Consider the following 27,951-nt stretch of genomic DNA (forward strand, 5'->3'; position numbering starts at 1 on the left):
TATGATGTCCTCTCGGTGCATCTTCGGCGAGTGTGTAGGAAAAATGATACTGAGGACGAGATCAAGAGGCTTGTGGAGGAGGCGCGGTCCAACATGTGGCACTTGGTTGGGAACCTCGGTATTGTCCAGTGTGCTGATCTCGACCATGCTAGCAGTTCTAGCACACCGCAGGATTTTTTGGCACACTTTCTTGAGTCCAAGGGAAGTGTCGTTATACGTCAACCTGCAGGAAGACAGCGGTAAGTGGTCAACATTTTAAATGGTTATAACGTTATTTTAACCTGTGACCCTATAATGGCATTAAGACCCTTTTCACACCAGGGCGTTTTGCAGGCGCTATAGCGTTAGAAATAGCGCCTGCAAAACGCCCTAAAGAAGCTGCAGCATTGTGTGTAGTGTGAAATCCCCGCTCCTCCACCGCTGCTCCCCATTGAAATCAATGGGGCAGCGCTGTAATACCGCCGGCAAAACGCCGCTATTGCGGTATATTGCCGCCGATTTTAACCCTTTTGCGGTCGCTAGCGGGGGGGGGGGTAAAACCGCCCCGCTAGCGGCCGAAATGCGCCGCAAATCCGGCGGTAAAACGCCGCTAAAAATAGCGGCGTTTTACCGCCCACGCTATCGGCGGTGTGGTGTGAAAGGGGTCTAAAAAGTAAACCTCAAGCCTCTGTTTTTGACACCAATTTCTTCAACTTTGGTGAAAAATGCCCCGATCTGGAGCTATGCTAAAGGGGCTACAGCTTGAAGTTATAATTATTCAGTTCAGACCCAAATGGGCTATAGCCTACCTCAACTGTAATTACCGTTATAATTGTTTTTACATTACAGCTATATTTATCAGACATTTGCTCACCTTTTGCGAGTTCATGGATCTTTCTGTACTGATACTATTTTTATCCCAAGAAATTTGTAAAAATTTGCAATAAAAAAAGTTTGCAAACAAGTTAAACCTCTCCTAAACTATATTCTAGATCTCAAGTTCCCGTGGAGGAAGTCCAGGACGATCCCACCAGAGGGGATGAAGCTCTGGAAGGAAGAAGACATCCAGGGTAAACTTGCTGTGGTTTAAATAGGAAGTTCTAGTTGTGCAAATAAAAAATAAAATTCAGAAGCTACAAATGTAGCTGCTGACTTTTGATAGGACACTTGCTTGTCCAGGGATCCAGCATCATCCTCACCCTGGCTAGTTCTTCACTAGCCTACAGGTTCCTGGCACCCTAACTGTGGGCAGGCACTTATGCAGCTTTTGGCTTCAAAGCTAACTGTACACTGCACTCTGTGAATCAGAGTGCAGTCTTCGGTAATGTGTCCCAGAAGTCTGCAGTCAATACTGGGTACCTGTAATTCCCCCCCCCCCCCCCAAAATAAAAAGAAGTTGTCAAATATGGGAGAGGAGGGCTCCAAAGCAAAATTTCCCCTTGGGTGCCATTTCCACTTTAAGGAGTGATACATATAAACTAGCTTGTTTTTGATTGGATTACAGAGCTCAAGGTCTGGCAGAGGTAGTCATTTTTTTTCCTATATTTTGTAGCCTGCCTATTTGGGTGGCATCCCGTTTGCTGGGAGCTTAGTAAATTTCAATCTGTCTACGAGTCCGGATATTATAAAATCAAAAGATGGCAAAAATGTCAATATCCAAAAAGGAGGACTCCACTCAAATCCAATTGAGGTTTCGTCCAAAAAATACAGCACTGGACTCCATGGAGTGAGGGATTTCTTAAGTGTCAGTAGCTACAGTACATGTAGCCAATTTGATTTTAATTTTCAAACCTTGGGTGAAGGTATATTTATAGGGCTGGCCATACATTATATATATTTTTTTCTGTCAATCAAACCGGAATCTACTTAATTGCTAAAATGTTTTCTCCCCAGAACCACAAGGATCCCCTTGGTCTGCAAGGTGTGCTTGAAGATTCAAACCGTACCTTTGGGGGGTCTGCTTCTGGTGCGGTCTTTGGGGATGTGCTTCTGGTGCGGTCTTCTGGTGCCTTTGGGGGGTCTGCTTCTGGTGCGGTCTTCTGGTGCCTTTGGGGGTCTGCTTCTGGTGCGGTCTTCTGGTGCCTTTGGGAGTCTTCTTCTGGTGCGGTCTTTGGGGGTCTGCTTCTGGTGCGGTCTTTGGGGATCTGCTTCTGGTGCGGTCTTTGGGGATCTGCTTCTAGTGCGGTCTTCTGGTGCCTTTGGGGGGTCTGCTTCTGGTGCGGTCTTCTGGTGCCTTTGGGGGTCTGCTTCTGGTGTGGTCTTCTGGTGCCTTTGGGGGGTCTGCTCCTGGTGCGGTATTCTGGTGCCTTTGGGGGTCTGCTTCTGGTGCGGTCTACTAGTGCCTTTGGGGGTCTTCTTCTGGTACGGTCTTTGGGGGTCTGCTTCTGGTGCGGTCTGCTTCTGGTGCGGTCTTCTGGTACCTTTGGGGGGTCTGCTTCTGGTGCGGTCTTCTAGTGCCTTTGGGGGGCCTGCTTCTGGTGAGGTCTTCTGGTGCCTTTGGGGGGTCTGCTTCTGGTGCGGTCTTCTGGTAACTTTGGGGGGTCTGCTTCTGGTGTGGTCTTCTGGTGCCTTTGGGGGGTCCGCTTCTGGTGCGGTCTTCTGGTGCCTTTGGGGGTCTTCTTCTGGTGCGGTCTTTGGGGGTCTGCTTCTGGTGCGGTCTACGAGTCCGGATATTATAAAATCAAAAGATGGCAAAAATGTAAATATCCAAAAAGGAGGACTCCACTCCAATCCAATTGAGGTTTCGTCCAAAAAATACAGCACTGGACTCCATGGAGTGAGGGATTTCTTAAGTGTCAGTAGCTACTGTACGTGTAGCCAATTTGATTTTAATTTTCAAACCTTGGGTGAAGGTATATTTATAGGGCTGGCCATACATTATAATTTTTTTTTCTGTCAATCAAACCAGAATCTACCTAATTGCTAAAATGTTTTCTCCCCAGAACCACAAGGATCCCCTTGGTCTGAAAGGTGTGCTTGAAGATTCAAACCGTACCTTTGGGGGGTCTGCTTCTGGTGTGGTCTTTGGGGATCTGCTTCTGGTGCGGTCTTCTGGTGCCTTTGGGGGTCTGCTTCTGGTGTGGTCTTCTGGTGCCTTTGGGGGTCTTCTTCTGGTGTGACCTTTGGGGGTCTGCTTCTGGTGCCTTTGGGGGTCTGCTTCTGGTGCGGTCTTCTGGTGCCTTTGGGGGGGTCTGCTTCTGGTGTGGTCTTCTAGTGCCTTTGGGGGGTCTGCTTCTGTTGTGTTCTTCTGGTGCCTTTGGGGGGTCTGCTTCTGGTGCGGTCTTCTGGTGCCTTTGGGGGTCTGCTTCTGGTGCGGTCTTCTGGTGCCTTTGGGGGTCTTCTTCTTTTGCGGTCTTTGGGGGTCTGCTTCTGGTGCGGTCTTCTGGTACCTTTGGGGGGTCTGCTTCTGGTGTGGTCTTCTAGTGCCTTTGGGGGGCATGCTTCTGGTGTGGTCTTCTGGTGCCTTTGGGGGGTCTGCTTCTGTTGCAGTCTTTGGGGGTCTGCTTCTGGTGCGGTCTTCTGGTGCCTTTGGGGGTCTGCTTCTGGTGCGGTCTTCTGGTGCCTTTTGAGGGGTCTGCTTCTGGTGCAGTCTTCTGGTGCCTTTTGGGGGGTCTGCTTCTGGTGCGGTCTTCTGGTGCCTTTGGGGGGTCTGCTTCTTGTGCGGTCTTCTGGTGCCTAAGGGGGGTCTGCTTCTGTTGCGGCCTTTGGGGGTCTGCTTCTGGTGCGGTCTTCTGGTGCCTTTGGGGGTCTGCTTCTGGTGCCTTTGGGGGGTCTGCTTCTGGTGTCTTTGGGGGGTCTGCTTCTGGTGCCTTTGGGGAGTCTGCTTCTGGTGCGGTCTTCTGGTGCCTTTGGGGGTCTTCTTCTGGTGCAGTCTTTGGGGGTCTGCTTCTGGTGCGGTCTTCTGGTGCCTTTGGGGGGGTCTGCTTCTGGTGCGGTCTTCTGGTGCCTTTGCGGGGGTCTGCTTCTGGTGCGGTCTTCTGGTGCCTTTGCGGGGGTCTTCTGGTACCTTTGGGGGTTCTGCTTCTGGTGCAGTCTTCTGGTGCCTTTGGGGGTCTGCTTCTGGTACGGTCTTCTGGTGCCTTTTGAGGGGTCTGCTTCTGGTGCAGTCTTCTGGTGCCTTTTGGGGGGGTCTGCTTCTGGTGCGGTCTTCTGGTGCCTTTGGGGGGTCTGCTTCTTGTGCGGTCTTCTGGTGCCTAAGGGGGGTCTGCTTCTGTTGCGGCCTTTGGGGGTCTGCTTCTGGTGCGGTCTTCTGGTGCCTTTGGGGGTCTGCTTCTGGTGCCTTTGGGGGGTCTGCTTCTGGTGTCTTTGGGGGGTTTGCTTCTGGTGCCTTTGGGGAGTCTGCTTCTGGTGCAGTCTTTGGGGGTCTGCTTCTGGTGCGGTCTTCTGGTGCCTTTGGGGGTCTTCTTCTGGTGCAGTCTTTGGGGGTCTGCTTCTGGTGCGGTCTTCTGGTGCCTTTGGGGGGGTCTGCTTCTGGTGTGGTCTTCTGGTGCCTTTGCGGGGGTCTGCTTCTGGTGCGGTCTTCTGGTACCTTTGGGGGTTCTGCTTCTGGTGCAGTCTTCTAGTGCCTTTGGGGGTCTGCTTCTGGTGCGGTCTTCTAGTGCCTTTGGGGGTCTGCTTCTGGTGCGGTCTTCTAGTGCCTTTGGGGGGTCTGCTTCTGGTGCGGTCTTCTGGTGCCTTTGGGGGGGTCTGCTTCTGGTGCGGTCTTCTGGTGCCTTTGGGGGTCTGCTTCTGGTGCGGTCTTCTGGTGCCTTTCGGGGGTCTGCTTCTGGTGCGGTCTTCTGGTGCCTTTGGGGGTCTGCTTCTGGTGCGGTCTTCTGGTGCCTTTGGGGGTCTTCTTCTGGTGCCTTTGGGGGGTCTGCTTCTGGTGCGGTCTACTGGTGCCTTTGGGGGTCTGCTTCTGGTGCCTTTGGGGGTCTTCTTCTGGTGCGGTCTTTGGGGGTCTGCTTCTGGTGCGGTCTTCTGGTACCTTTGGGGGGTCTGATTCTGGTGCGGTCTTCTGGTGCCTTTGGGGGGCCTGCTTCTGGTGTGGTCTTCTGGTGCCTTTGGGGGGTCTGCTTCTGGTGCGGTCTTCTGGTGCCTTTGGGGGGGTCTGCTTCTGTTGCGGTCTTTGGGGGTCTGCTTCTGGTGCCTGTGTCTTCTTCTGGTGCCTTCCTCTGTAGAGGGTGGAAAACATTTTGTGACTCCTGTCCATCACATTTACATTTCTTATTGTTATATTTACATAGTATACAGGAAACACTTGTTTTTTTGCTACATACAGCAGGGTTGGCTGTATCCTTTAACCCCAGGGCAAAAAGTCTGCACATAACAGGCAATTATCCAATCAATAACTGATTGAGTTTGCAGCTATGGACATGATAAGATGTTTACAGCTGTCAGTTTAAATCTATAATCATTGTCTGCAAAAGGGAGGACTAAAGCCATCTTGGTCATGCATAGATGGAATAACCCCTCTTCCTAGAGAAGGGGCAATTTTAATACTTCTAACAGTTTTTGGTTCTAAAGCCTAAAAAACATGGTTTACCTTAATACATTTCCTGCACTAAGGTACACATGTTTTGGTAGCAGTTGCCCCCTCACTCTATAATTACCAGAGTGCCCACTCGACCAGCTCTGTGCCAGTCGGTAGCAGCTCCCCCTTCCCTCTCGCAGGATTTGCTAATGCAAAAGCCAATGGCTTCTGCCATCAGTCTAAACCTATGTGGAGCAAGCATGAGGCAGGGCCAAGCCACACTGTGTCTGTGGATGTAGGCAGTGCAGCATCAGTTTGCGATTAGGGGTGTGAAGAGAAAAAAGGTGCAGAGAGGAGCACTGACAAAAGACGAGGGTAAGGGCTACTCTATGCAATTTCATCTCATAGAGCAGGTAAGTATACAATTTAATACATGTTAAGACTTTGCAATAATCAAGAGATTTTTTTTTCCCTTAGTTTCATACTTACCCAGGTGGATGCAGCATCAAACCAATGCTGCAGCTGTCCCCCGCCATCTCTGCACTGATAACTGAGCCACTGGCTAGGCTCTCAGAGATCTGAGAGGAGAGCTGCTGACAGTCATTCAGCATTTCTTCTCTGCTCCTCCAATAATCCCCGTTTTCTCCCATTGGGACAGCTTCCCCCGCTGGGAGAAGACTATGGCCATGGAAGGAGGGATTCCTGAATCAACACTGTCTGTGCTGCTGATGGTAGAATCAAGCATCTTTCCTGCAACCCATAGTTGCAGGAAATAAATTCACTTGGTGTATGGCTGGCCTAAGTCCCAGCAAGAGAAATTGAGTTCTAGTTGCGCCCATTTATTTTCCTCCTTTGTTTTTGTTTTTTAAAGAACAATGAGAATCAAGGCTTTAAACATTTAAAAAGCCAAACCCACAAGTCTGTCTCATCCATGTTGTTGCTTGGGTCATATTATGGCTTGTGAAAAAGGTTGCTCCTGAAACAAAAATAAGCACCTTTGCCTGATGATCAGTAAGCTCAAGTCACATCAATGGCTGTATAGAACTTACGCAGATATCCACTGTTAATTGTTAACTTGTTAAGGTTCCTTTTCTTGTGACACAGATACACAGCTCCCAGTGATGTAGTAAGGGGGATACAATGAGAGCTTTTTATAAATGCAGGTTAATTCACAAAGCAAAAAGACAAATGAGGGAGACAGAAAGAGAGGAAGAGTAAAAATGATGAGTAGGCAGGGTAAGATGTAAAGAAAAGACTTGGTAGGACAGAAATGAGCAAGGTTGATGGAGGAGAAAAAAATGGAATGTTTGGAGAATAGATGAAGAGCAGTTTAGGAGCAGGGGAAAAATGACTTACCCTAGAGGTCATCCGGCTACCGGTACCATAGAGGCAGGCGTCAGCTAGGTTCTTATGTATTAAACCAAGCAACATCTGCCCCTTCCCCCCTGAAGGAGCGATTCGTGACCCCATAGTCGTATTTCAGCTTCATGCCAACTGGAAGATCTTCTATGGCCACAAACAGAAGAACAGGGGTGGTGCCATCGCTCCGGTAATTCAGCCTTGGCTTCAGGTTCAGGTGCTTTTTGGAATGATTGATCTTCCTCCCAAAAGTTGTTGGTAGGGAGGGATGACGGGGCACAGGACGTTCTTGCCATCAACGCACAGCTTCCGATTGTTCCTCTTGTCCTCAAAAAAGAAGAGGTAGCCCATCTCACCTGCCAAATAAATGAAATAATAAGTGCCATGCTGCTAATAAAAAGACAAAAATAAATAAAGGTATGTCTCAATCAGCAAAATAAGTAACTAGAAATGGACACATGTATATCAAAATATCTTTATACCCATAAAACATACTGTTAAATAAATGAAATAACTTGAACCCCCTCAAGTGGTACACTGACTGGGTTTATTTGACCCCCTGAAAGTGATTGCAATAGAGCACTTTTTTAGAAAAGACAAAAACACAACAGATTATACTTATCTGCTCTTTGTAAAGTTTTTGCACAGAGCAGACCCAATCCTCCTTTTGTGGCCGCTTGCTATGGAGGCACATCCTCCAAACCCCTGCTCTATTACTGGCTGTGATTGACAGCAGGGGGAGAAGTGTAGTGTGCAGAATCAATGGTATCAGATTAACACGTGGGATCGCCTGATAGTCATGTTTTGCCAACCTCACCATCTTACCTTCTGCCATGGCACTCATAAGCTCCTCTCCTCTTTCACACGGAATTAATGGTCCATGGTAGTCACAGACCACCACACCTTTCTTGAATGGTAAGGTCGTGAAGACCGTCTCCCCAGTGTTTCCAACATCGTCTTCTATAATGGCAAGCCCCTTCCAGTCTTGCAAGGCGATGTGATTTTCTAGGTCCATTTCTTCTTTAGCCTTCCCCCTGTTCATGTTGGGTTTCCAGCTTTTAAGGATCTCTTCCATCTTTGGTTGGTTTGTTGTCCATCCCTGCGTTTGACAAAAAGAGGTTACCTTCTCTTCTGTGGGGGTATTCCTCTTGAAACGTCCTGAAAGCAGAAGACCATGTATTACAATATAATGCAAGAATAGAATATGCTTAAAAGTAGAGTTCCAGACATTTTTTTCATTCAGCATCTACAAACACTGTAGCTGCTGACTTTTAATAAGAACACTTGCCTATCCAGAAAGCCTGCAATTTTGCCCCCCCCCCCCAGGCCGATCAGTCCATGGGAATTGGGTGCAGGTGCCACCATTATAACTAAGAAACCGGCAGTGGGGCCTTATGGCTTCTCTGCCGATTTCCTACTAGCAGGCCATGCAGGTCCCAGAAGACAGCAGAAGGGCTCACTGCACAAGAGGACATGACATCATGCACCACAGCCCAAACGGAACGGTAGTACATTATGTACTTCCAACATTATTTTTGATTATAAATAGATAGATAGATATCTATCTCTCTCCAAAAAAAATGGGTAGTCTTTAGTTTAAGACCACCTCCCAAAAGTGGGTGGGACTCCTCTTTAATTCACAGATGCTAGGAAAACTATAAAGTACTCACCGACGACCTCATTGACGCGCATCACGTACTGCTGTTGCCTCCACCTCTTGTAGCAGTACGCCTCGTGTGCAGTTGTAAAGATTCGACATGTCTTCAAACCTGGCGGTTTTGCGTCGGTTCCCACCGGAAAGGCATCTTGTACTCTTCTGAAGACCATCTCCTTGTCTTCAACTGGCACCGCTTCCTGTCTCGTCCTCGGGTCTCCAGAAATCAAAATGAGTGTTTAGCCATTAACTTGCTTATCAATGTAACAGTGAAGAAAAAAAACAAAAAAACAAAAACAAAAAAAAACCCACACAAAAAAAAACACACACACCAAAAAAAAAAAGAAAAAAAAAAGTTCCCACTTTCCTAACTGAACCTCCTTTTCTTGGGTACCCCACTGGCATTACTGGCTCCTCATATGTCCAATGCCCACATGGGAAGCAGATTCCTAAGGGGGCACTTATGCAGGCTTGCACCTGAGCACTGATGTCTATAGAAAGCAGGACTCTGCACTGCCCCTCACTCCATCTCTGGATTTGATCCACAGCAGTGGGAGCCAATGTCTTCTGGTGCCTTGGCATAGCCTATGAGCCGAGTGAGTGAGGGGAGAGAAGAGCTGTAGATGTGCACAGCACTGGATTGAATGAGTGCTCATCTACTCTGTAGACATTTGTGTTGGCAACAGTAACACGATCAATATTTTTTACTTGGCGACTTTCTAGATTCCGATCAGCAATATACAACCTACCCTGAAGTAGAAGGCATCCAGTCTCTCTGAATCCTCTTCACCATCACGGCACCCTTCACAATCTTGCCCTCGACGTCTTCACCTTCCATTGATCTGCTGAAGTATTCCTTCCCAAGATCCTTCACTTCGTCATTGCAGTGGGATAAACCACACTGCTCGAAAGCCTTCCTTGCCTGCTAGTAAGTAACTGCAGGAAGGTTGAATCTAAAGGGTGAGAGATTTTTGTTAGTTTTTGGTCTGTTATGGTTGTACAACTGAAAAAAAGTTTTTGGTTAGCACTGATGAGTAATTTTACATTTGTGGCATAGCTGTATGACCAATTTTATATTTTACTTGCCTCTTATGGAACTGAGTGAGGTCATCAGATATCAAGCGTTTCCCTCCCTCGCTGGTGACAAAGAAGGCATCCCCTTTGTTGAAGGTCTTATCTTTCGGAAATAGGTGGTGAACCACATTTCCTCAGATCCTTCCAAGACCACCTTAGCCATCTGTGAAGGAGCTTCCGCACTTCCAACATCCACCTCAATGATCGTTGCATCCACGGCCTCTGCATCGACGTGGATGGTCTTGTGGGTCTTCAGCAGCCATTCATTTACCTGTTGAAGGATAACAAAACAGATGTTGTTGCAAGTGTCACTCCTTACATTTGGTGTAAAACACTATTGACTCATGTAAACACTCACAGTCATGTTTTGACGGTTGGTCACTGAAGATGCTCCAGTGTGAGTAGAGCTTCAAGGTAATACAGGACGGTCATCCGGTCTTGGTCTTCCAGCTCCAGTCCATCATTTGCCCTACCTATCAAGGTAAGAAAATTAGGTTTTGCAAGAATCCTTTGGCTTACCTCTGGATCCTGAGCCCAATCTCTGTGGGGAAGAGAAAAAAAAATGATTGCATGCATATTTAGCAAAATCAAATGCATTAAAAAATAAATAAAATGGATAAAGGCAATACAATATTTACTACCATCAATATTGCCTACCCCATTTACTTTCTGCCCTTGGCAGCTTTCTTGTTGATCTTCTTACGGATGTCATTCAGAAGTTCTACAAATCTTGATACAGCTTGATTGGCAGAATGATCGTCCAGGCATCTTGGTTCCATGGAGATATGCCTTGCAAACTTCTGGATGCTATCCAGATGGTTGATCGCAGTGAATTGGCTGACTCCGGAGGCTTCCAGTTGATTGAAGAAATCGACGGTCCTTTCTGGCTGGTCAAGACACTTCAACGAAACCTCCTGGCTGTCCACGAAGTACAGGTACCTGGTCACAAAGTTCACTTAAAAATGGATAATAAAAACATCTTAACCACCTCGCGCCCGCCCTATAGCCGAATGACGGTCGTAGAGCAGGCGCGTTCGTCCGGGTGGCCGTCCCTGGACGTCCTGATGTTTACTTCCGCAATGCGTGCCGCCGCGGGCGCGCATCGCGGAAGTTCTGTGTTCGCCGTGTCCCCCGGGGACAGGCAAACACAGATCGCTGTAGACGGCCAATCACAGCGGCCGTTTACAGCGCGATTGGCGTGTCCAATGGGAGATGATCTCATATGTAAACATATGAGATCATCTCTCAGCGCCACTCTCCCTCCTCACACAGGCAGTGTGAGAGGGGAGAGATGAACGGCTGCAGCGGCAGCTGTTCTGCCTCGAGTAAAATAAAAAAAAAGTAAAAAAAAAAAGTGCCATCCTCCCCCAGCAGTGCCATCCTCCCCCAGCAGTGCCATCCTCCCCAGTGCTACCTGCCCCCAGTGCCATCCACCCCAGTACTACCTGCCCCCAGTGCCATCCACCCCAGTGCTACCTGCCCCCAGTGCTACCTGCCCCCAGTGCCACCTGTTGTCAGTGCCATTTGTCCCCAGTGCCATCTGTCATCAGTGCCACGTATAAGTGCCATCTGTCATCAGTGCCCCGTGTCATCAGTGCCACATAGTGCCATCTGTCATCAGTGCCACGTATTAGTGCCATCTGTCATCAGTGCCACGTATCAGTGCCATTTGTCATCAGTGCCACCTGTCAGTGTCACGTGCCATCTGTTGTCAGTGTCACGTGTCATCAATGCCACTTATCAGTGCCATCTGTCATCAGTGTCACGCGTCATCGGTGCCATGTATTAGTGCCATCTGTCATCGGTGGCACGTATTAGTGCCATGTATTAGTGCCATCTGTCATCAGTGCCACGTATTAGTGCCACGTGTCTTCAGTGCCACGTATTAGTGCCACGTGTCATCAGTGCCACGTATAAGTGCCACGTGTCATCAGTGCCACATATTAGTGCCATCTGTCATCAGTGCCACATATTAGTGCCATCTGTCATCAGTGCCACATGTCATCAGTGCCACGTATAAGTGTCATCATTGCCACGTATCAGTGCCATCTGTCATCAGTGTCACGTGTCATTGTCCTGGTACTTCAAAAGTGTAATAAATAGTCAACAAGTTAGATATGTAATTTATGTTCCTAGAACACATGATGGTGCTACCTGCATGTTGGGCCTCTCTATGTGGCCAGGCTGTGAAAAAGTCCCACACATGTGGTATTGTAATACTCAGGAGGAGTAGCAGAATTTTTTGGGGGGTGTCATTTGTGGTATACACATGCCACGTGAGAGAAATAACCTATTACAATGACAATTTTGTGGAGAAAAAAAATGAAAAATCTTAATTTTGCAAAGAATTGTGGGAAAAAAATGACAACATCAAAAAGCTCACTATGCCTCTTACTAAATACCTTGGAATGTCTACTTTCCAAAAAGGGGTCATTTGGGGGGTATTTGTACTTTCCTGACTTGTTCGGGTCACAAGAAGCGAGATAGGCCACCAGTACATCAGATGTGATCAATTTTGTGCGATTCGCACCACACCTTGTAGACTCTCTAACTTTCACAAAGACCAAATAATATCCACTAATTTGGGTTATTTTTACCAAAGATATGTAGCAGTATAAATTGTGGCCAAAATTTATGAAGAAAAATTTATAATTTGCATAATTCTGTCACAGAAACAAAGAAATATGCATTTTTTTTTCCAAATTTTCGGTCTTTTTTTATTTATAGCGCAAAAAATAAAAACCCCAGAGGTGATCAAATACCACCAAAAGAAATCTCTATTTGTGGGAAAAAAAGGACAAACAATTCATTTGGGTACAGTGTTGCATGACTGAGTAATTGTCATTCAAATTGTGAGAGCACCGAAAGCTGAAAATTGGTCTGGGCAGGAAGGGTGTTTAAGTGCCCAGTAAGCAAGTGGTTAAAGTGCTTCCAAAGGCTGAATTTTGTTTTTACCATAATGCTTTCTCTGCATTGAAGTAAGCAACATGTGTAGCTCCCCCCAGCCACTCCTAAAATTACATGAGCCCCATCTAGATCCAGCGCTGTGCACATTGGCTCTCTCCCTTCTTTTAGGCTCAGTGACAGAAGTGGGAACCTTTTGGCTAAGGCTACAGTCAATCACAGCCACTGAGGAGTGGGATGGTGCCCAGCCATGTGCTGTAGCTATAGACACACAGAGATGGCTTGGAATAGAGTCTGCAGGAGCGTCCACACAGCAAGCAGCTTGCCATGATGGGCAGTCGGTGAAGGAGGGAGCCACAAGCATCAGGGGAACCTGAGAAGTGCATCAAGACTGCTCTGTGCAAAACCATTGCACAGAGCAGGTAAGTATGACATGTTTGTTATTACAAATGGGGGTTAAAATTGATTAAGATCAGAAACTTAAAATTGGCAGTCTTAAAAAAGTATCTAGATTAAAGCGGGAGTTCTGCTGTTTTTTTTTTTTTAAAGCCAGCAGCTACAAATACTGCAGCTGCTGACTTTTAAAATAAGGACACTTACCCGCCCAGCGCACCCGCGATGTCGGCACCCGAAGCCGATCTCTCGATCATCTCTCGGGTGCTGCCGCCGCCATCTTGGGTATGGGAATCAGGAAGTGGTGCCTTGCGGCTTCATTTCCCGGTTCCCTACTGCGCATTGCGCGAGTTGCGCTGCGTAATAAGGATGGTCCCCGCTGTCTCTGGGATCCGTGTGTTTCCCAGCAGACAGCGGGGGACCTGTGGAAAGGGGCGTAAATATCCGTAGATTTTGCGGATATCTATGCTGGAAGTGGGTGCAGATACCTGTACTGTACAGGTACCTGCACCCCCCTCCCCCCTGAAAGGTGCCAATTGTGGCGCCGGAGGGGGGGAGGGTTCCAATGAGCGGAAGCTCCACTTTAGGGTGGAGCTCCGCTTTAAGTAACCTTGCAGTGTGTAACGTTTGACATTTTTACCTGCCGTCTGATGAATTCCTTTGATTCTTCAGGTCTGCTAATAGAGCCAGGAATGAGTCTATGTAGTTTTATGGCATTATAAAACGTTCTTTAAATAAAGCTTGGTTTAATACGTACCGCTGTCTTCCTGACTCCGTAAGGACGATGCTTCCCCTGGCCTCGAGAAAACCTACGTAAAACTGACAAGGCCTGACCACACTTGGATGCTCCAGGTCTTCGTATGCGACGATACTAAGGCGTCTGGTCGCGTGTCGCATCTTCGATCGGGCCTCCTCGACAAGTTGCTTGATCTCAGCCTCATCCGCATTCTTCACGCAAACTCTTCTCAGGTGTGTTGAAAGCATGGTTTGAATCTTCAAGCACACCTTGCAGACCAAGGGGATCCTTGTGGTTCTGGGGAGAAAACATTTTAGCAATTAGGTAGATTCCGGTTTGATTGACAGAAAAAAAAAAATTATAATGTATAGCCAGCACTATAAATATACCTTCACCCAAGCTTTGAAAATTAAAATCAAATTATCTACATGTACAGTAGCTACTGACACTTAAGAAATCCCTCACTCCATGGAGTCCAGTGCTGTATTTTTTGGACGAAACCTCAATTGGATTTGAGTGGAGTCCTCCTTTTTGGATATTGACATTTTTGCCATCTTTTGATTTTATAATATCCGGACTCGTAGACAGCACTAGAAGCAGACCCCCAAAGACCGCACCAGAAGAAGACCCCCAAAGGCACCAGAAGCAGACCCCCAGAGGCACCAGAAGACCGCACCAGAAGCAGACCCACCAAAGGCACCAGAAGACCACACCAGAAGCAGACCCCCCAAAGGTACCAGAAGACCGCACCAGAAGCAGATCCCCCAAAGGCACTAGAAGACGGCACCAGAAGCAGACCCCCCAAAGGTACCAGAAGACCGCACCAGAAGCAGACCGCACCAGAAGCAAACCCCCAAAGACCGCACCAGAAGAAGACCCCCAAAGGCACCAGAAGACCGCACCAAAAGCAGACCCCCAAAGGCACCAAAAGACCGCACCAGAAGCAGACCCCCCAAAGGCACCAGAAGCAGACCCCCCAAAGGCACCAGAAGCAGACCCCCAAAGGCACCAGAAGACCGCACCAGAAGCAGACCCCCCAAAGGCACCAGAAGACCGCACCAGAAGCAGACCTCCCAAAGGCACCAGAAGACCACACCAGAAGCAGACCCCCCAAAGGCACTAGAAGACCGCACCAGAAGCAGACCCCCGCAAAGGCACCAGAAGACCCGCACCAGAAGCAGACCCCCAAAGGCAACAGAAGCAGACCCCCAAAGGCCACACCAGAAGACCGCACCAGAAGCAGACCCCCAAAGGCACCAGAAGACCGCACCAGAAGCAGACCCCCAAAGGCACCAGAAGACCGCACCAGAAGCAGACCCCCGAAAGGCACCAGAAGACCGCACCAGAAGCAGACCCCCAAAGGCACCAGAAGACCGCACCAGAAGCAGACCCCCCCAAGGCACCAGAAGACCGCACCAGAAGCAGACCCCCCAAAGGCACCAGAAGACCACACCAGAAGCAGACCCCCCAAAGGCACTAGAAGACCGCACCAGAAGCAGAACCCCCAAAGGTGCCAGAAGACCGCACCAGAAGCAGACCCCCGCAAAGGCACCAGAAGACCGCACTAGAAGCAGGCCCCCCCCAAAGGCACCAGAAGACCGCACTAGAAGCAGACCCCCCCAAAGGCACCAGAAGACCGCACCAGAAGCAGACCCCCAAAGACCGCACCAGAAGAAGACCCCCAAAGGCACCAGAAGACCACACCAGAAGCAGACCCCCCAAAGGCACCAGAAGCAGACCCCCCAAAAGGCACAAGAAGCAGACCCCCCAAAAGGCACAAGAAGCAGACCCCCCAAAAGGCACAAGAAGCAGACCCCCAAAGGCACCAGAAGACCGCACCAGAAGCAGACCCCCAAAGGCCGCAGCAGAAGCAGACCCCCCTTAGGCACCAGAAGACCGCACAAGAAGCAGACCCCCAAAGGCCGCAACAGAAGCAGACCCCCCTTAGGCACCAGAAGACCGCACAAGAAGCAGACCCCCCAAAGGCACCAGAAGACCGCACCAGAAGCAGACTCCCCCAAAAGGCACCAGAAGACCGCACCAGAAGCAGACCCCCCAAAAGGCACCAGAAGACCTCACCAGAAGCAGACCCCCAAAGACCGCACCAGAAGAAGACCCCCAAAGGCACCAGAAGACCGCACCAGAAGCAGACCCCCCAAAGGCACCAGAAGCAGACCCCCCAAAAGGCACAAGAAGCAGACCCCCAAAGGCACCAGAAGACCGCACCCGAAGCAGACCCCCCAAAGGCACAAGAAGCAGACCCCCAAAGGCACCAGAAGACCGCACCAGAAGCAGACCCCCAAAGGCCGCAACAGAAGCAGACCCCCCTTAGGCACCAGAAGACCGCACAAGAAGCAGACCCCCAAAGGCCGCAACAGAAGCAGACCCCCCTTAGGCACCAGAAGACCGCACAAGAAGCAGACCCCCCAAAGGCACCAGAAGACCGCACCAGAAGCAGACCCCCCCAAAAGGCACCAGAAGACCGCACCAGAAGCAGACCCCCCAAAAGGCACCAGAAGACCTCACCAGAAGCAGACCCCCAAAGACACCAGAAGACCGCACCAGAAGCAGACCCCCAAAGACTGCAACAGAAGCAGACCCCCCAAAGGCACCAGAAGACCACACCAGAAGCAGGCCCCCCAAAGGCTCTAGAAGACCACACCAGAAGCAGACCCCCCAAAGGTACCAGAAGACCGCACCAGAAGCAGACCGCACCAGAAGCAGACCCCCAAAGAACGCACCAGAAGAAGACCCCCAAAGGCACCAGAAGACCGCACCAGAAGCAGACCCCCAAAGGCACCAGAAGACCGCACCAGAAGAAGACCCCCCAAAGGCACCACAAGAACACAACAGAAGCAGACCCCCCAAAGGCACTAGAAGACCGCACCAGAAGCAGACCCCCCCAAAGGCACCAGAAGACCGCACCAGAAGCAGACCCCCAAAGGCCACACCAGAAGACCGCACCAGAAGCAGACCCCCAAAGGCACCAGAAGACCGCACCAGAAGCAGACCCCCCAAAGGCACCAGAAGCAGACCCCCCAAAAGGCACAAGAAGCAGACCCCCAAAAGCACCAGAAGACCGCACCAGAAGCAGACCCCCAAAGGCACCAGAAGACCGCACCAGAAGCAGACCCCCCCAAGGCACCAGAAGACCGCACCAGAAGCAGACCCCCCAAAGGCACCAGAAGACCACACCAGAAGCAGACCCCCCAAAGGCACTAGAAGACCGCACCAGAAGCAGAACCCCCAAAGGTACCAGAAGACTGCACCAGAAGCAGACCCCCGCAAAGGCACCAGAAGACCGCACTAGAAGCAGACCCCCCCAAAGGCACCAGAAGACCGCACCAGAAGCAGACCCCCGCAAAGGCACCAGAAGACCGCACTAGAAGCAGACCCCCCCAAAGGCACCAGAAGACCGCACCAGAAGCAGACCCCCAAAGACCGCACCAGAAGAAGACCCCCAAAGGCACCAGAAGACCGCACCAGAAGCAGACCCCCCAAAGGCACCAGAAGCAGACCCCCCAAAAGGCACAAGAAGCAGACCCCCAAAGGCACCAGAAGACCGCACCAGAAGCAGACCCCCAAAGGCCGCAACAGAAGCAGACCCCCCTTAGGCACCAGAAGACCGCACAAGAAGCAGACCCCCAAAGGCCGCAACAGAAGCAGACCCCCCTTAGGCACCAGAAGACCGCACAAGAAGCAGACCCCCCAAAGGCACCAGAAGACCGCACCAGAAGCAGACCCCCCAAAAGGCACCAGAAGACCGCACCAGAAGCAGACCCCCCAAAAGGCACAAGAAGACCTCCCCAGAAGCAGACCCCCTAAGGCACCAGAAGACCGCACCAGAAGCAGACCCCCAAAGACCGCAACAGAAGCAGACCCCCCAAAGGCACCAGAAGACCACACCAGAAGCAGGCCCCCCAAAGGCACTAGAAGACCACACAAGAAGCAGACCCCCCAAAGGTACCAGAAGACCGCACCAGAAGCAGACCGCACCAGAAGCAGACCCCCAAAGACCGCACCAGAAGAAGACCCCCAAAGGCACCAGAGGACCGCACCAGAAGCAGACCCCCAAAGGCACCAGAAGACTGCAGCAGAAGCAGACCCCCCAAAGGCACCAGAAGAACACAACAGAAGCAGACCCCCCAAAGGCACTAGAAGACCGCACCAGAAGCAGACCCCCCCAAAGGCACCCGAAGACCGCACCAGAAGCAGACCCCCAAAGGCACCAGAAGCAGACCCCCAAAGGCCACACCAGAAGACCGCACCAGAAGCAGACCCCCAAAGGCACCAGAAGACCGCACCAGAAGCAGACCCCCAAAGGCACCAGAAGACCGCACCAGAAGCAGACCCCCCAAAGGCACCAGAAGACCGCACCAGAAGCAGACCCCAAAAGGCACCAGAAGACTGCACCAGAAGCAGACCCCCCAAAGGCACCAGAAGACCACACCAGAAGCAGACCCCCCAAAGGCACTAGAAGACCGCACCAGAAGCAGAACCCCCAAAGGTACCAGAAGACCGCACCAGAAGCAGACTCCCGCAAAGGCACCAGAAGACCGCACCAGAAGCAGAACCCCCAAAGGTACCAGAAGACCGCACCAGAAGCAGACTCCCGCAAAGGCACCAGAAGACCGCACTAGAAGAAGACCCCCCCAAAGGCACCAGAAGACCGCACTAGAAGCAGACCCCCCCAAAGGCACCAGAAGACCGCACCAGAGCAGACCCCCGCAAAGGCACCAGAAGACCGCACTAGAAGCAGACCCCCCCAAAGGCACCAGAAGCAGACCCCCAAAGACCGCACCAGAAGAAGACACCCAAAGGCACCAGAAGACCGCACCAGAAGCAGACCCCCCAAAGGCACCAGAAGCAGACCCCCCAAAAGGCACAAGAAGCAGACCCCCAAAGGCACCAGAAGACCGCACCAGAAGCAGAACCCCCAAAGGTACCAGAAGACCGCACCAGAAGCAGACCCCCGCAAAGGCACCAGAAGACCGCACTAGAAGCAGACCCCCCCCAAAGGCACCAGAAGACCGCACCAGAAGCAGACCCCCAAAGACCACACCAGAAGAAGACCCCCAAAGGCACCAGAAGACCGCACCAGAAGCAGACCCCCCAAAGGCACCAGAAGCAGACCCCCCAAAAGGCACAAGAAGCAGACCCCCAAAGGCACCAGAAGACCGCACCAGAAGCAGACCCCCAAAGGCCGCAACAGAAGCAGATCCCCCTTAGGCACCAGAAGACAGCACAAGAAGCAGACCCCCCAAAGGCACCAGAAAACCGCACCAGAAGCAGACCCCCCAAAAGGCACCAGAAGACCGCACCAGAAGCAGACGCCCCAAAAGGCACCAGAAGACCTCACCAGAAGCAGACCCCCAAAGGCACCAGAAGACCGCACCAGAAGCAGACCCCCAAAGACTGCAACAGAAGCAGACCCCCCAAAGGCACCAGAAGACCACACCAGAAGCAGGCCCCCCAAAGGTACTTGAAGACCACACCAGAAGCAGACCCCCCAAAGGTACCAAAAGACCGCACCAGAAGCAGACCCCCAAAGACCGCACCAGAAGAAGACCCCCAAAGGCACCAGAAGACCGCACCAGAAGCAGACCCCCAAAGGCACCAAAAGACTGCACCAGAAGCAGACCCCCCAAAGGCACCAGAAGAACACAACAGAAGCAGACCCCCCAAAGGCACTAGAAGACCGGACCAGAAGCAGACCCCCCAAAGGCACCAGAAGACTGCACCAGAAGCAGACCCCCAAGGGCACCAGAAGCAGACCCCCAAAGGCCACACCAGAAGAAGACCCCCAAAGGCACCAGAAGACCGCACCAGAAGCAGACCCCCAAAGGCACCAGAAGACCGCACCAGAAGCAGACCCCCAAAGGCACCAGAAGACCGCACCAGAAGCAGACCCCCCAAAGGCACCAGAAGACCGCACCAGAAGCAGACCCCCCAAAGGCACTAGAAGACCGCACCAGAAGCAGAACCCCCAAAGGTACCAGAAGACCGCACCAGAAGCAGACCCCCCCAAAGGCACCAGAAGACCGCACCTAAAGCAGACCCCCAAAGACTGCTGTTAGAAAAGTTTTAAATGTTTATTGTGTGACTATTAGAAAAACAATAGTAGTGAGACTGATTTGTTAAAAAGCTTACTTCTGAGCACATTATTGTATTAACTCATTGTATTGTTTTGTCCTAATTAACTCCATAGTAAGTAGGATGATTAGATTTAACTAAATATGATAGCCTAAGAATGTACGGAACATGAATAGCTAATAAAGTGCCATTCTGTGCCATGACAACGTTATTTATGTTCCCTCAGCCAATAGAAGCATAGAGATGTTATTCTTATGGGGTATGTGAAGGCGGGACACAGTCTTTTGGCAGACATTTTTTCTTGAGCTTTTGTTCTATAAGCATGTCTCTCTTTTGTGGGCCACATCAGAAATAAATTTTCCTGCTTCTCAGAACACCTGGAGTTTTTACTGATCACAAGGGAAATTCCTAACATTTTTGGTCTTTCGAGCCGGAAGCAACACGCTGGTTTTCAGATCAGACGGCCCGACAAAACTTCGGTGAGTATTGGACTTTGAAGCTCACTGAATATTAAAGTCCCCCCATTCAATGTTATTGGTGAAAAAGGGGCGGGGCCAAAAGATCTGGATTCCACTGTCTGTTTCCGAACCTTGTGTGATCCAGTCCAGGTGTTTGAGAGGTAAGAGAATTTAAATTATTCTTAATTTTTTCTAAGAGTCTTTTCTTCTCTTTCTCTTTGCTTCTGGTTTAATGTGTTGTAATTGCCGACATTGGTATTGATCCTATAATATTCTAGGTGGTCCAATGCTCGTAGAGACACTTGGGGACGTTGTCTAAGGTAAAAAATTACGTCGCCCGCTGTCCGGACAGATAACAAAAAGATTTGAGGTATACCGAATGTCAGAGGTTGAATGCCTGACTATTTAAGCGCTGTTTAGTTAAGTGATCTACAAAGATCGCAAGGCTAACTTTCTTCTGTGTGTGTTTACTTTATCTTTGTTCATGTTTAACCCTTTTTGATTCTCTCGATAGTGTGGGGAGTGCTGATATTTTTTTTCTCTTGTATTGCTTTGTTCGTTTACATGTTTTTGTGCTGCGTATTTCTAAAAAGATAAGAAGTCATTCTTCACCTAACGCACTGCACTCACTCTCCCCCTCCCCCTCCCCTCATGGAAGGATTGCTTCTGCCAGAAGTTGTAAAAGTTAACCCTTGATTAGCTATGACAATACAGAAGGGTTATATTGTAAATATTGAAACTTAGCATAAAAGAAAAAGAAGGTAGATTGCACTTTGGAGTAAATAGAATGTTGTAGAATTATTATCAGGTGGCTTGATGAATGTGAAAAGAAAAGAAAAAAAAGGCTGAGGATGTTTTCATTACTATGATGGTCAAGAAGCTGTTTCTCGGAAACAAGAAAATGCAGATTGCCTGACAGAAGTCAATTTGTGCATCTGTGAAAATATTAGGACTTTTGGTGGGAAAGAGTCTGAATAATAGTCTTAAAGTAAATATTTATATTGGATTGGAGTTATTTTTAGAATTCATAGACTTTCAACTGTGAAGTGTTGATGCAATGCTGTTTATATTGGGGTACATTTATAAGTCAAAAGGCTAAGTTCTGAATCAGAATACTAAAAAAAAAAAATTAAAAAGAAAGAAAGTTCTATTTTGGGGCCCTGTGGATAAGCTTAAAATGTCAGGACCCAAAGTTCAAAAAAGGTATGGGTTGGAAATGGCGGAGTATTGGCTTCAGCATGCTAGAATTAGGGTAGAAGGAAGAACAAAGAAAAAATGCCAAGACCAATTGTCCCTAGTGGACAAAGAGGATGATCTCATCTGCTACACCCAGAGACCACCTCCCTATAATGGTCCTCCCCCTCAGGTGCAAGTAACTGCCCAGAGTAACACCTTCCCTGTGACATCCACCCCTGTCAAAGGAACCGCCTCTGAACAAAACCCCAACTCCACTTCCTCAATCTCTCCAGACAGTAGTTCAGTCCTGGAGATGAACAGATCGATCCTTGAAACATTAACTGATGCCATAACTCATGTACTAGGTGCCCCAGCAGGAGCCAAGAGACTAAGTAAACCTCCTATTAGGTATGGTGTGGAGGACGGTGAGGAATACCCCTGCGCCCCAGAAAATGCACAGGGACGGGGGGATCCATTGCCTCCAGAAAGCCCAGACTTAGGGAACAGGTTGACTGCCTTATTGAACAGATGCCATCTTAGATGGGTACAACGGACTGATTGGCAAAAAAAAAAATATGACAGTACAAGAAGACAAGGAAAGTGTCAGTGACTACCTAAATAAATTACGAGAGATTTTTAGAGTGTTCTCCGGGCTCCCCGAAGCTGAGGATGTGTATAGTGCATATTAACAACAGCTAAAGATTGTTTTTTTTTTAAATGGATTGAAGCAGGATCATAAGGATTACATTGTTAAAAACATGGTTACTTACCAAACTGCATCAGTTTTAGATGTTTTACAATATGCTAAGCATTCTGAGAAGTATTTGAAAACAAAGGCAAAAAAGAATGTGAAAGTAAAGGTTTTTGTGCAAGGTGATGAAGGAGAGGAGGATGCAGAAGAGTACACTGCTGAGGCAGAACCAGAGGGGTCTCATAGAGGAAGAGGCACAGGTGGTTTTAGAGGAAGGATTACTCTACAGAAATAGACAGTGCAACGAGAGTACTTCCACCCTGTGTACAAGCACTGGTAGCATCAGCGGGGTAGTGGTTAGCACTCTCGCCTAGCAGTGAAGGAGGTCACTGGTTCGAATCCCAATCATGGTGCTGCCTGCCTGGAGTTTGCATGTACTCCCTGTGCCTGCGTGGATTTCCTCTGGGTGCTCTGGTTTCCTCCCACACTCCGGGGACATGCAGGTGGGTTGATTAGCTTCTGTCCTGGTTTGGCCTTGGTATATGAATGGGGACGTTGGATCCTTGGGGGTGGAGAACGATGTGGGTGTACAGGGGTAGGGGCTAGACACTCACTCAGGCTGAACCGGATGGACTGGTGTCTTTATTCAACCTACTAACTGAAAAGGCACCACATGCGGTGTCTGTTATCCTGTTACAACGAAAGGTATCACATTTGAGCCCAGCACGACACCTTTCCTGCATGACAATACTCTTGACAAAACCTCACTTAACAATACAGAGGTGTACTACATTAAAACCATCCACACTACTACTTCCTACTGATGGTCATAAAAAATGACTGCGTTGCTGCCATCACTGAAAAGGTACTGCCACAAAGTGATCTGAAAGATATACCGTTATCTAACCCTGACATGATACTTTTTGTTGATGGTTCTAGTAAGAAAAATCCAGATGGCACAAATACAACGGGAGATGCAGTAGTGACACAGGATGAGATTTTGGAAGCGGGGCCACTACCAAAACATTATTCAGCACAAGTTGCAGAACTTGTAGAACTGACAAGAGCATGTATACTGTCAGAAGGAAAATCTGTAACCATATACACTGTCAGTCAATATGCCTTTTCAACAGGACATGTTTTTGCACAACAATGGAAAAACAGGGGGATGGTCACCTCCAGTGGTAAACCAATTTCACATACGGACTTCATTTTAGAACTCCTAGATGCAATACAGTTACCAAAAAAGCTTGCAATCTGTAAATGTCAAGCACACACAAAATATACGGACCCCATCTCAAAGGGAAATAAAAGGGCAGATGAAGCTGCCAAAATAGCGGCACAAGAAACACATAAAATAATGACAGAACAGGAAATCATACAGATAGATCATACAGTCCTTACTGAAATGCAGCAAAATGCCCCCCCTGGGAAAAAAAACAATATTGGAAAACAAAGGGTTACACAATAATTGATGACATTTACACATCACCTGAAGGGAAACCGGTATTACCAAAATCTTTATTTAGGTATGCAGCAGTATTGACACATGGAGTAACGCATGTGTCAAACAGGGGGATGACTGAGATGTTAAATAAAGTATGTACAGCCTATGGATTCACAAATTACTCAAAAAACTTTTTGCTCTCAATGTCTTATATGTGCAAGACACAATGCTCAGGAAGGTATAAGACCACAGAAAGGGAAGTTCCCTATACCACAATATCCATTCCAACACATTTGCATGGATTTTATTGAATTAGACAAATGTGAAAGGAAGAAATATTGTTTGGTACCCAGGCACCCTGACCAAATGGGTGGAGATATTCCCGACAGGAAGTGCAGATGCACAGACTGTAGCCAAAGCATTACTAAGAGATATTATTCCTAGATTTGGAATCCCTGAAAGGATTTACAGTGATAATAGACCCCATTTTGTAAATAAAACTATACAACATTTGACAGAAGTGATGGGTATCCAAATAAAAAACCATTGCGCCTACCACTTCCAATCAGCTGGATTGGTGGAGAGACACAATGTAATTTTAAAAAATAAGCTGAGAAAAGCTATAGAAGAAACTGGTAAAAATTGGATGTATTGCCTACTAGTAGCTGTGACCAGTATGTATATCACACCCCCAAAAGAAGATGAAAAAGGTGCATGTGGGAGATTGGGTCTCAATAAAAAGTAATAAGAAAAAAGCAGTGGTACTCCCCAAGGTGGGATGGTCCTTTCAAAGTCCTTTTAACTACCCCTACTGTGATAAGGATTGCAGAGAGGTCTACCTGGATTCACCAGTCCCATTGTAAAAGGGTTTTACAGGCAGAGTAGGGCCAGATGGCTACCAGAGGTTCAGAAAATCCGGCTACAAAGGGAGGTCTCACACAAGGTGGGACTTGTCTCAAACCGGTGAAGTCTCCCTCCCCTTCCAACTCCCCTATCCTATCCGCTGGAACTCTGTAGCTGGTTAGGATGAAAGGGACAGTAATTATCCTTGGGTTACTGGTGACTCTAGGAGAGGCATCCATAAGAGGGGTTATACATTATGGAAGAGTAGAGGAACCTTTGGATTGGGAAAGAACAGGAAAAGCATTAAATCTAACCTTTATAGAGGGAATAACTAGCACTATACTGGTAGACTTCTGTCAGATTGCAGATTGTGGGGATACAACTGGGGCTAGAGGACTTCTATGGGCAGATAAATATATCTGCTGGCTCTGGAATAAGGCAGGATGTCAAGCATGGGAGCATGGGTGTCAGGAACTGATCCCTCAGGAACATTTTTCCTTGAGGTATTACCACCAAATAAAACTAGACAACAGGAAAAGGTAGACTCAGAAGGGAAAGAAGAAGGCCATACTAAAATAGAAGTTCTGAGTATAACTATAAGATTCGCTAACGTAACAATAGAAGATGCCATAGCTTTGGAGACGGGCTACCAAGGAAAAAAAAAATGAGTGGTTAGAATGGTTGAGGTACACGGTTAGAACTCTGAAAAAGGAAAACTGTTTGGTTTGTGCCGGAGCCAGACCACATTTAGCAACAGTTCCTTTTCCTCTAGATCACAATACAGATCCAGAAGGTTTAAAATGTATGTTGCAATTGTATAATAAGAGCTATAAACCTGAAGCAAATTCTACTTGTCACACATTGAGTTTGTTGTTTCCCCCAGTACAGAGACCTCAGATACCTCCAGCGGTTACCGCTTATCCGGGCAACTTTACTTGTTTTGCACTCCCAGGGAACCGTAGCGCGGTGGATCTTGGGTCACTACCTGATGACTACTGTGTGGAGAGGATTAACACGGACAATGGTGACTGGGTTGAACATGACATTCAGAGAGCTGATGTCTGGTGGATGTGTGGGGATAAGAAACTGCGAGCTAGACTACCGGCCAATGCCCAAGGGGATTGCGCTATGGTCCAGCTGGCTATGCCCCTGAGAATCCTGTCAGAATACCCGTGGACTAAGAGTCACCGACAGTATCGTAGGGACACCTCTCCCTTGGGGTCATTTGACTCTCAGATCTACATAGATGAGATTGGGGTTCCTCGCGGGGTGCCGGATGAGTTTAAAGCCAGGAATCAGGTGACAGCTGGGTTTGAGTCTCTTCTCTGGTGGGTGACTATAAATAAAAATGTTGACTGGATTAATTATATATATATTATAATCAACAACGATTTGTAAACTATACTAGGGATGCTGTGAAGGGCCTAGCAGAATAGTTAGCCCCCACATCTCTAATGGCCTGGCAGAACCGAATGGCTTTAGATATGGTCTTAGCTGAAAGAGGAGGGGTATGCAAAATGTTTGGTAGCATGTGTTGTACCTTTATCCCTACAATACAGCTCCTGGAGGGACAGTGACCAGAGCCTTGGAAGGACTGACTGCGCTATCGAATGAATTGGCGGAAAACTCAGGTATTAATGATCCATTCACAGCTTGGCTTGAAGGATGGTTCGGTAAATGGACTGGATTTATCACATCATGTTTGATCTCAATCGCTGTGGCTTTGGCCGTTTTGGTCACTTGCGGATGCTGCTGCATTCCCTGTATTCGAGGACTTTCACAAAAACTCATTGAAACTGCAGTCTCAAGAACAATGTATCAAACCCTCTCTACCTCTGAGGAGACCTATGTGGACATTGAAGCTCAACTTAATGACATACAGTCCGAAAGTGTATAACACAGGGACTTTCATCGAAATGTGTTGAGATAAAATAGTCACACAAAGAGGAGGGAATGTTAGAAAAGTTTTAAATGTTTATTGTGTGACTATTAGAAAAACAATAGTCCTGAGACTGATTTGTTAAAAAGCTTACTTCTGAGCACATTATTGTATTAACTCATTGTATTGTTTTGTCCTAATTAACTCCATAGTAAGTAGGATGATTAGATTTAACTAAATATGATAGCCTAAGAATGTACGGAACATGAATAGCTAATAAAGTGCCATTCTGTGCCATGACAACGTTATTTATGTTCCCTCAGCCAATAGAAGCATAGAGATGTTATTCTTATGGGGTATGTGAAGGCGGGACACAGTCTTTTGGCAGACATTTTTTCTTCAGCTTTTGTTCTATAAGCATGTCTCTCTTTTGTGGGCCACATCAGAAATACATTTTCCTGCTTCTCAGAACACCTGGAGTTTTTACAGATCACAAGGGAAATTCCTAACACTGCACCAGAAGAAGACCCCCGCAAAGGTACCAGAAGACCGCACCAGAAGCAGACCCCCCCCCCCTCTATTCCAAGCCAGCTCTGTGTGTCTATAGCTACAGCACATGGCTGGGCACCATCCCACTCCTCAGTGGCTGTGATTGACTGTAGCCTTAGCCAAAAGGTTCCCACTTCTGTCACTGAGCCTAAAAGAAGGGAGAGAGCCAATGTGCACAGCGCTGGATCTAGATGGGGCTCATGTAATTTTAGAAGTGGCTGGGGGGAGCTTCACATGTTGTTTACTTCAATGCAGAGAAAGCATTATGGTAAAAACAAAATTCAGCCTTTGGAAGCACTTTAAGATGTTTTTATTATCCATTGTTACGTGAACTTTGTGACCAGGTACCTGTACTTCGTGGACAGCCAGGAGGTTTCGTTGAAGTGTCTTGACCAGCCAGAAAGGACCGTCGATTTCTTCAATCAACTGGGAGCCTCCGGAGTCAGCCAATCCACTGCGATCAACCATCTGGATAGCATCCAGAAGTTTGCAAGGCATATCTCCATGGAACCAAGATGCCTGGACGATCCTTCTGCCAATCAAGCCGTATCAAGATTTGTAGAACTTCTGAATGACATCCGTAAGAAGATCAACAAGAAAGCTGCCAAGGAAATGGGTAGGCAATATTGATGGTAGTAAATATTGTATTGCCTTTATCCATTTTATTTATTTTTTAATGCATTTGATTTTGCTAAATATGCATGCAATCATTTTTTTTCTCTTCCCCACAGAGATTGGGCTCAGGATCCAGAGGTAAGCCAAAGGATTCTGTCTCTTGCAAAACCTAATTTTCTTACCTTGATAGGTAGGGCAAATGATGGACTGGAGCTGGAAGACCAAGACCGGATGACCGTCCTGTATTACCTTGAAGCTCTACTCACACTGGAGCATCTTCAGCGACCAACCGTCATTCAAAACATGACTGTGAGTGTTTACACAAGTCAATAGTGTTTTACACCGAATGTAGGGAGTGACACTTGCAACAACATCTGTTTTGTTATCCTTCAACAGGTAAATGAATGGCTGCTGAAGACCCACAAGACCATCCACGTCGACGCAGAGGCTGTGGATGCAACGATCATTGAGGTGGATGTCGGAAGTGCGGAAGCTCCTTCACAGATGGCTAAGGTGGTCTTGGAAGGATCTGAGGAAATGTGGTTCACCACCTATTTCCGAAAGATAAGACCTTCAACAAAGGGGATGCCTTCTTTGTCACCAGCGAGGGAGGGAAACGCTTGATATCTGATGACCTCACTCAGTTCCA

General features: G+C 48.3%; 1 protein-coding gene across 1 annotated transcript; it reads left to right on the forward strand.

Annotated features, from left to right (window-relative positions):
* On the forward strand, nt 1–27,951 carry LOC143929774 (uncharacterized; the record flags this gene model as incomplete). Its single annotated transcript, XM_077453752.1, has 5 exons — nt 1–239; nt 972–1,049; nt 27,032–27,303; nt 27,421–27,611; nt 27,699–27,951. Coding segments are annotated over 5 exons (1,008 nt in total), but the record flags the coding sequence as incomplete, so codon positions are not given.

The sequence above is a fragment of the Lithobates pipiens genome, unplaced genomic scaffold, assembly GCF_037356315.1.
Source record: "Lithobates pipiens isolate NorthernLeopardFrog02 unplaced genomic scaffold, aLitPip1_a1.2 Scaffold_25, whole genome shotgun sequence".
Classification (NCBI taxonomy): Eukaryota; Metazoa; Chordata; class Amphibia; order Anura; family Ranidae; genus Lithobates; species Lithobates pipiens.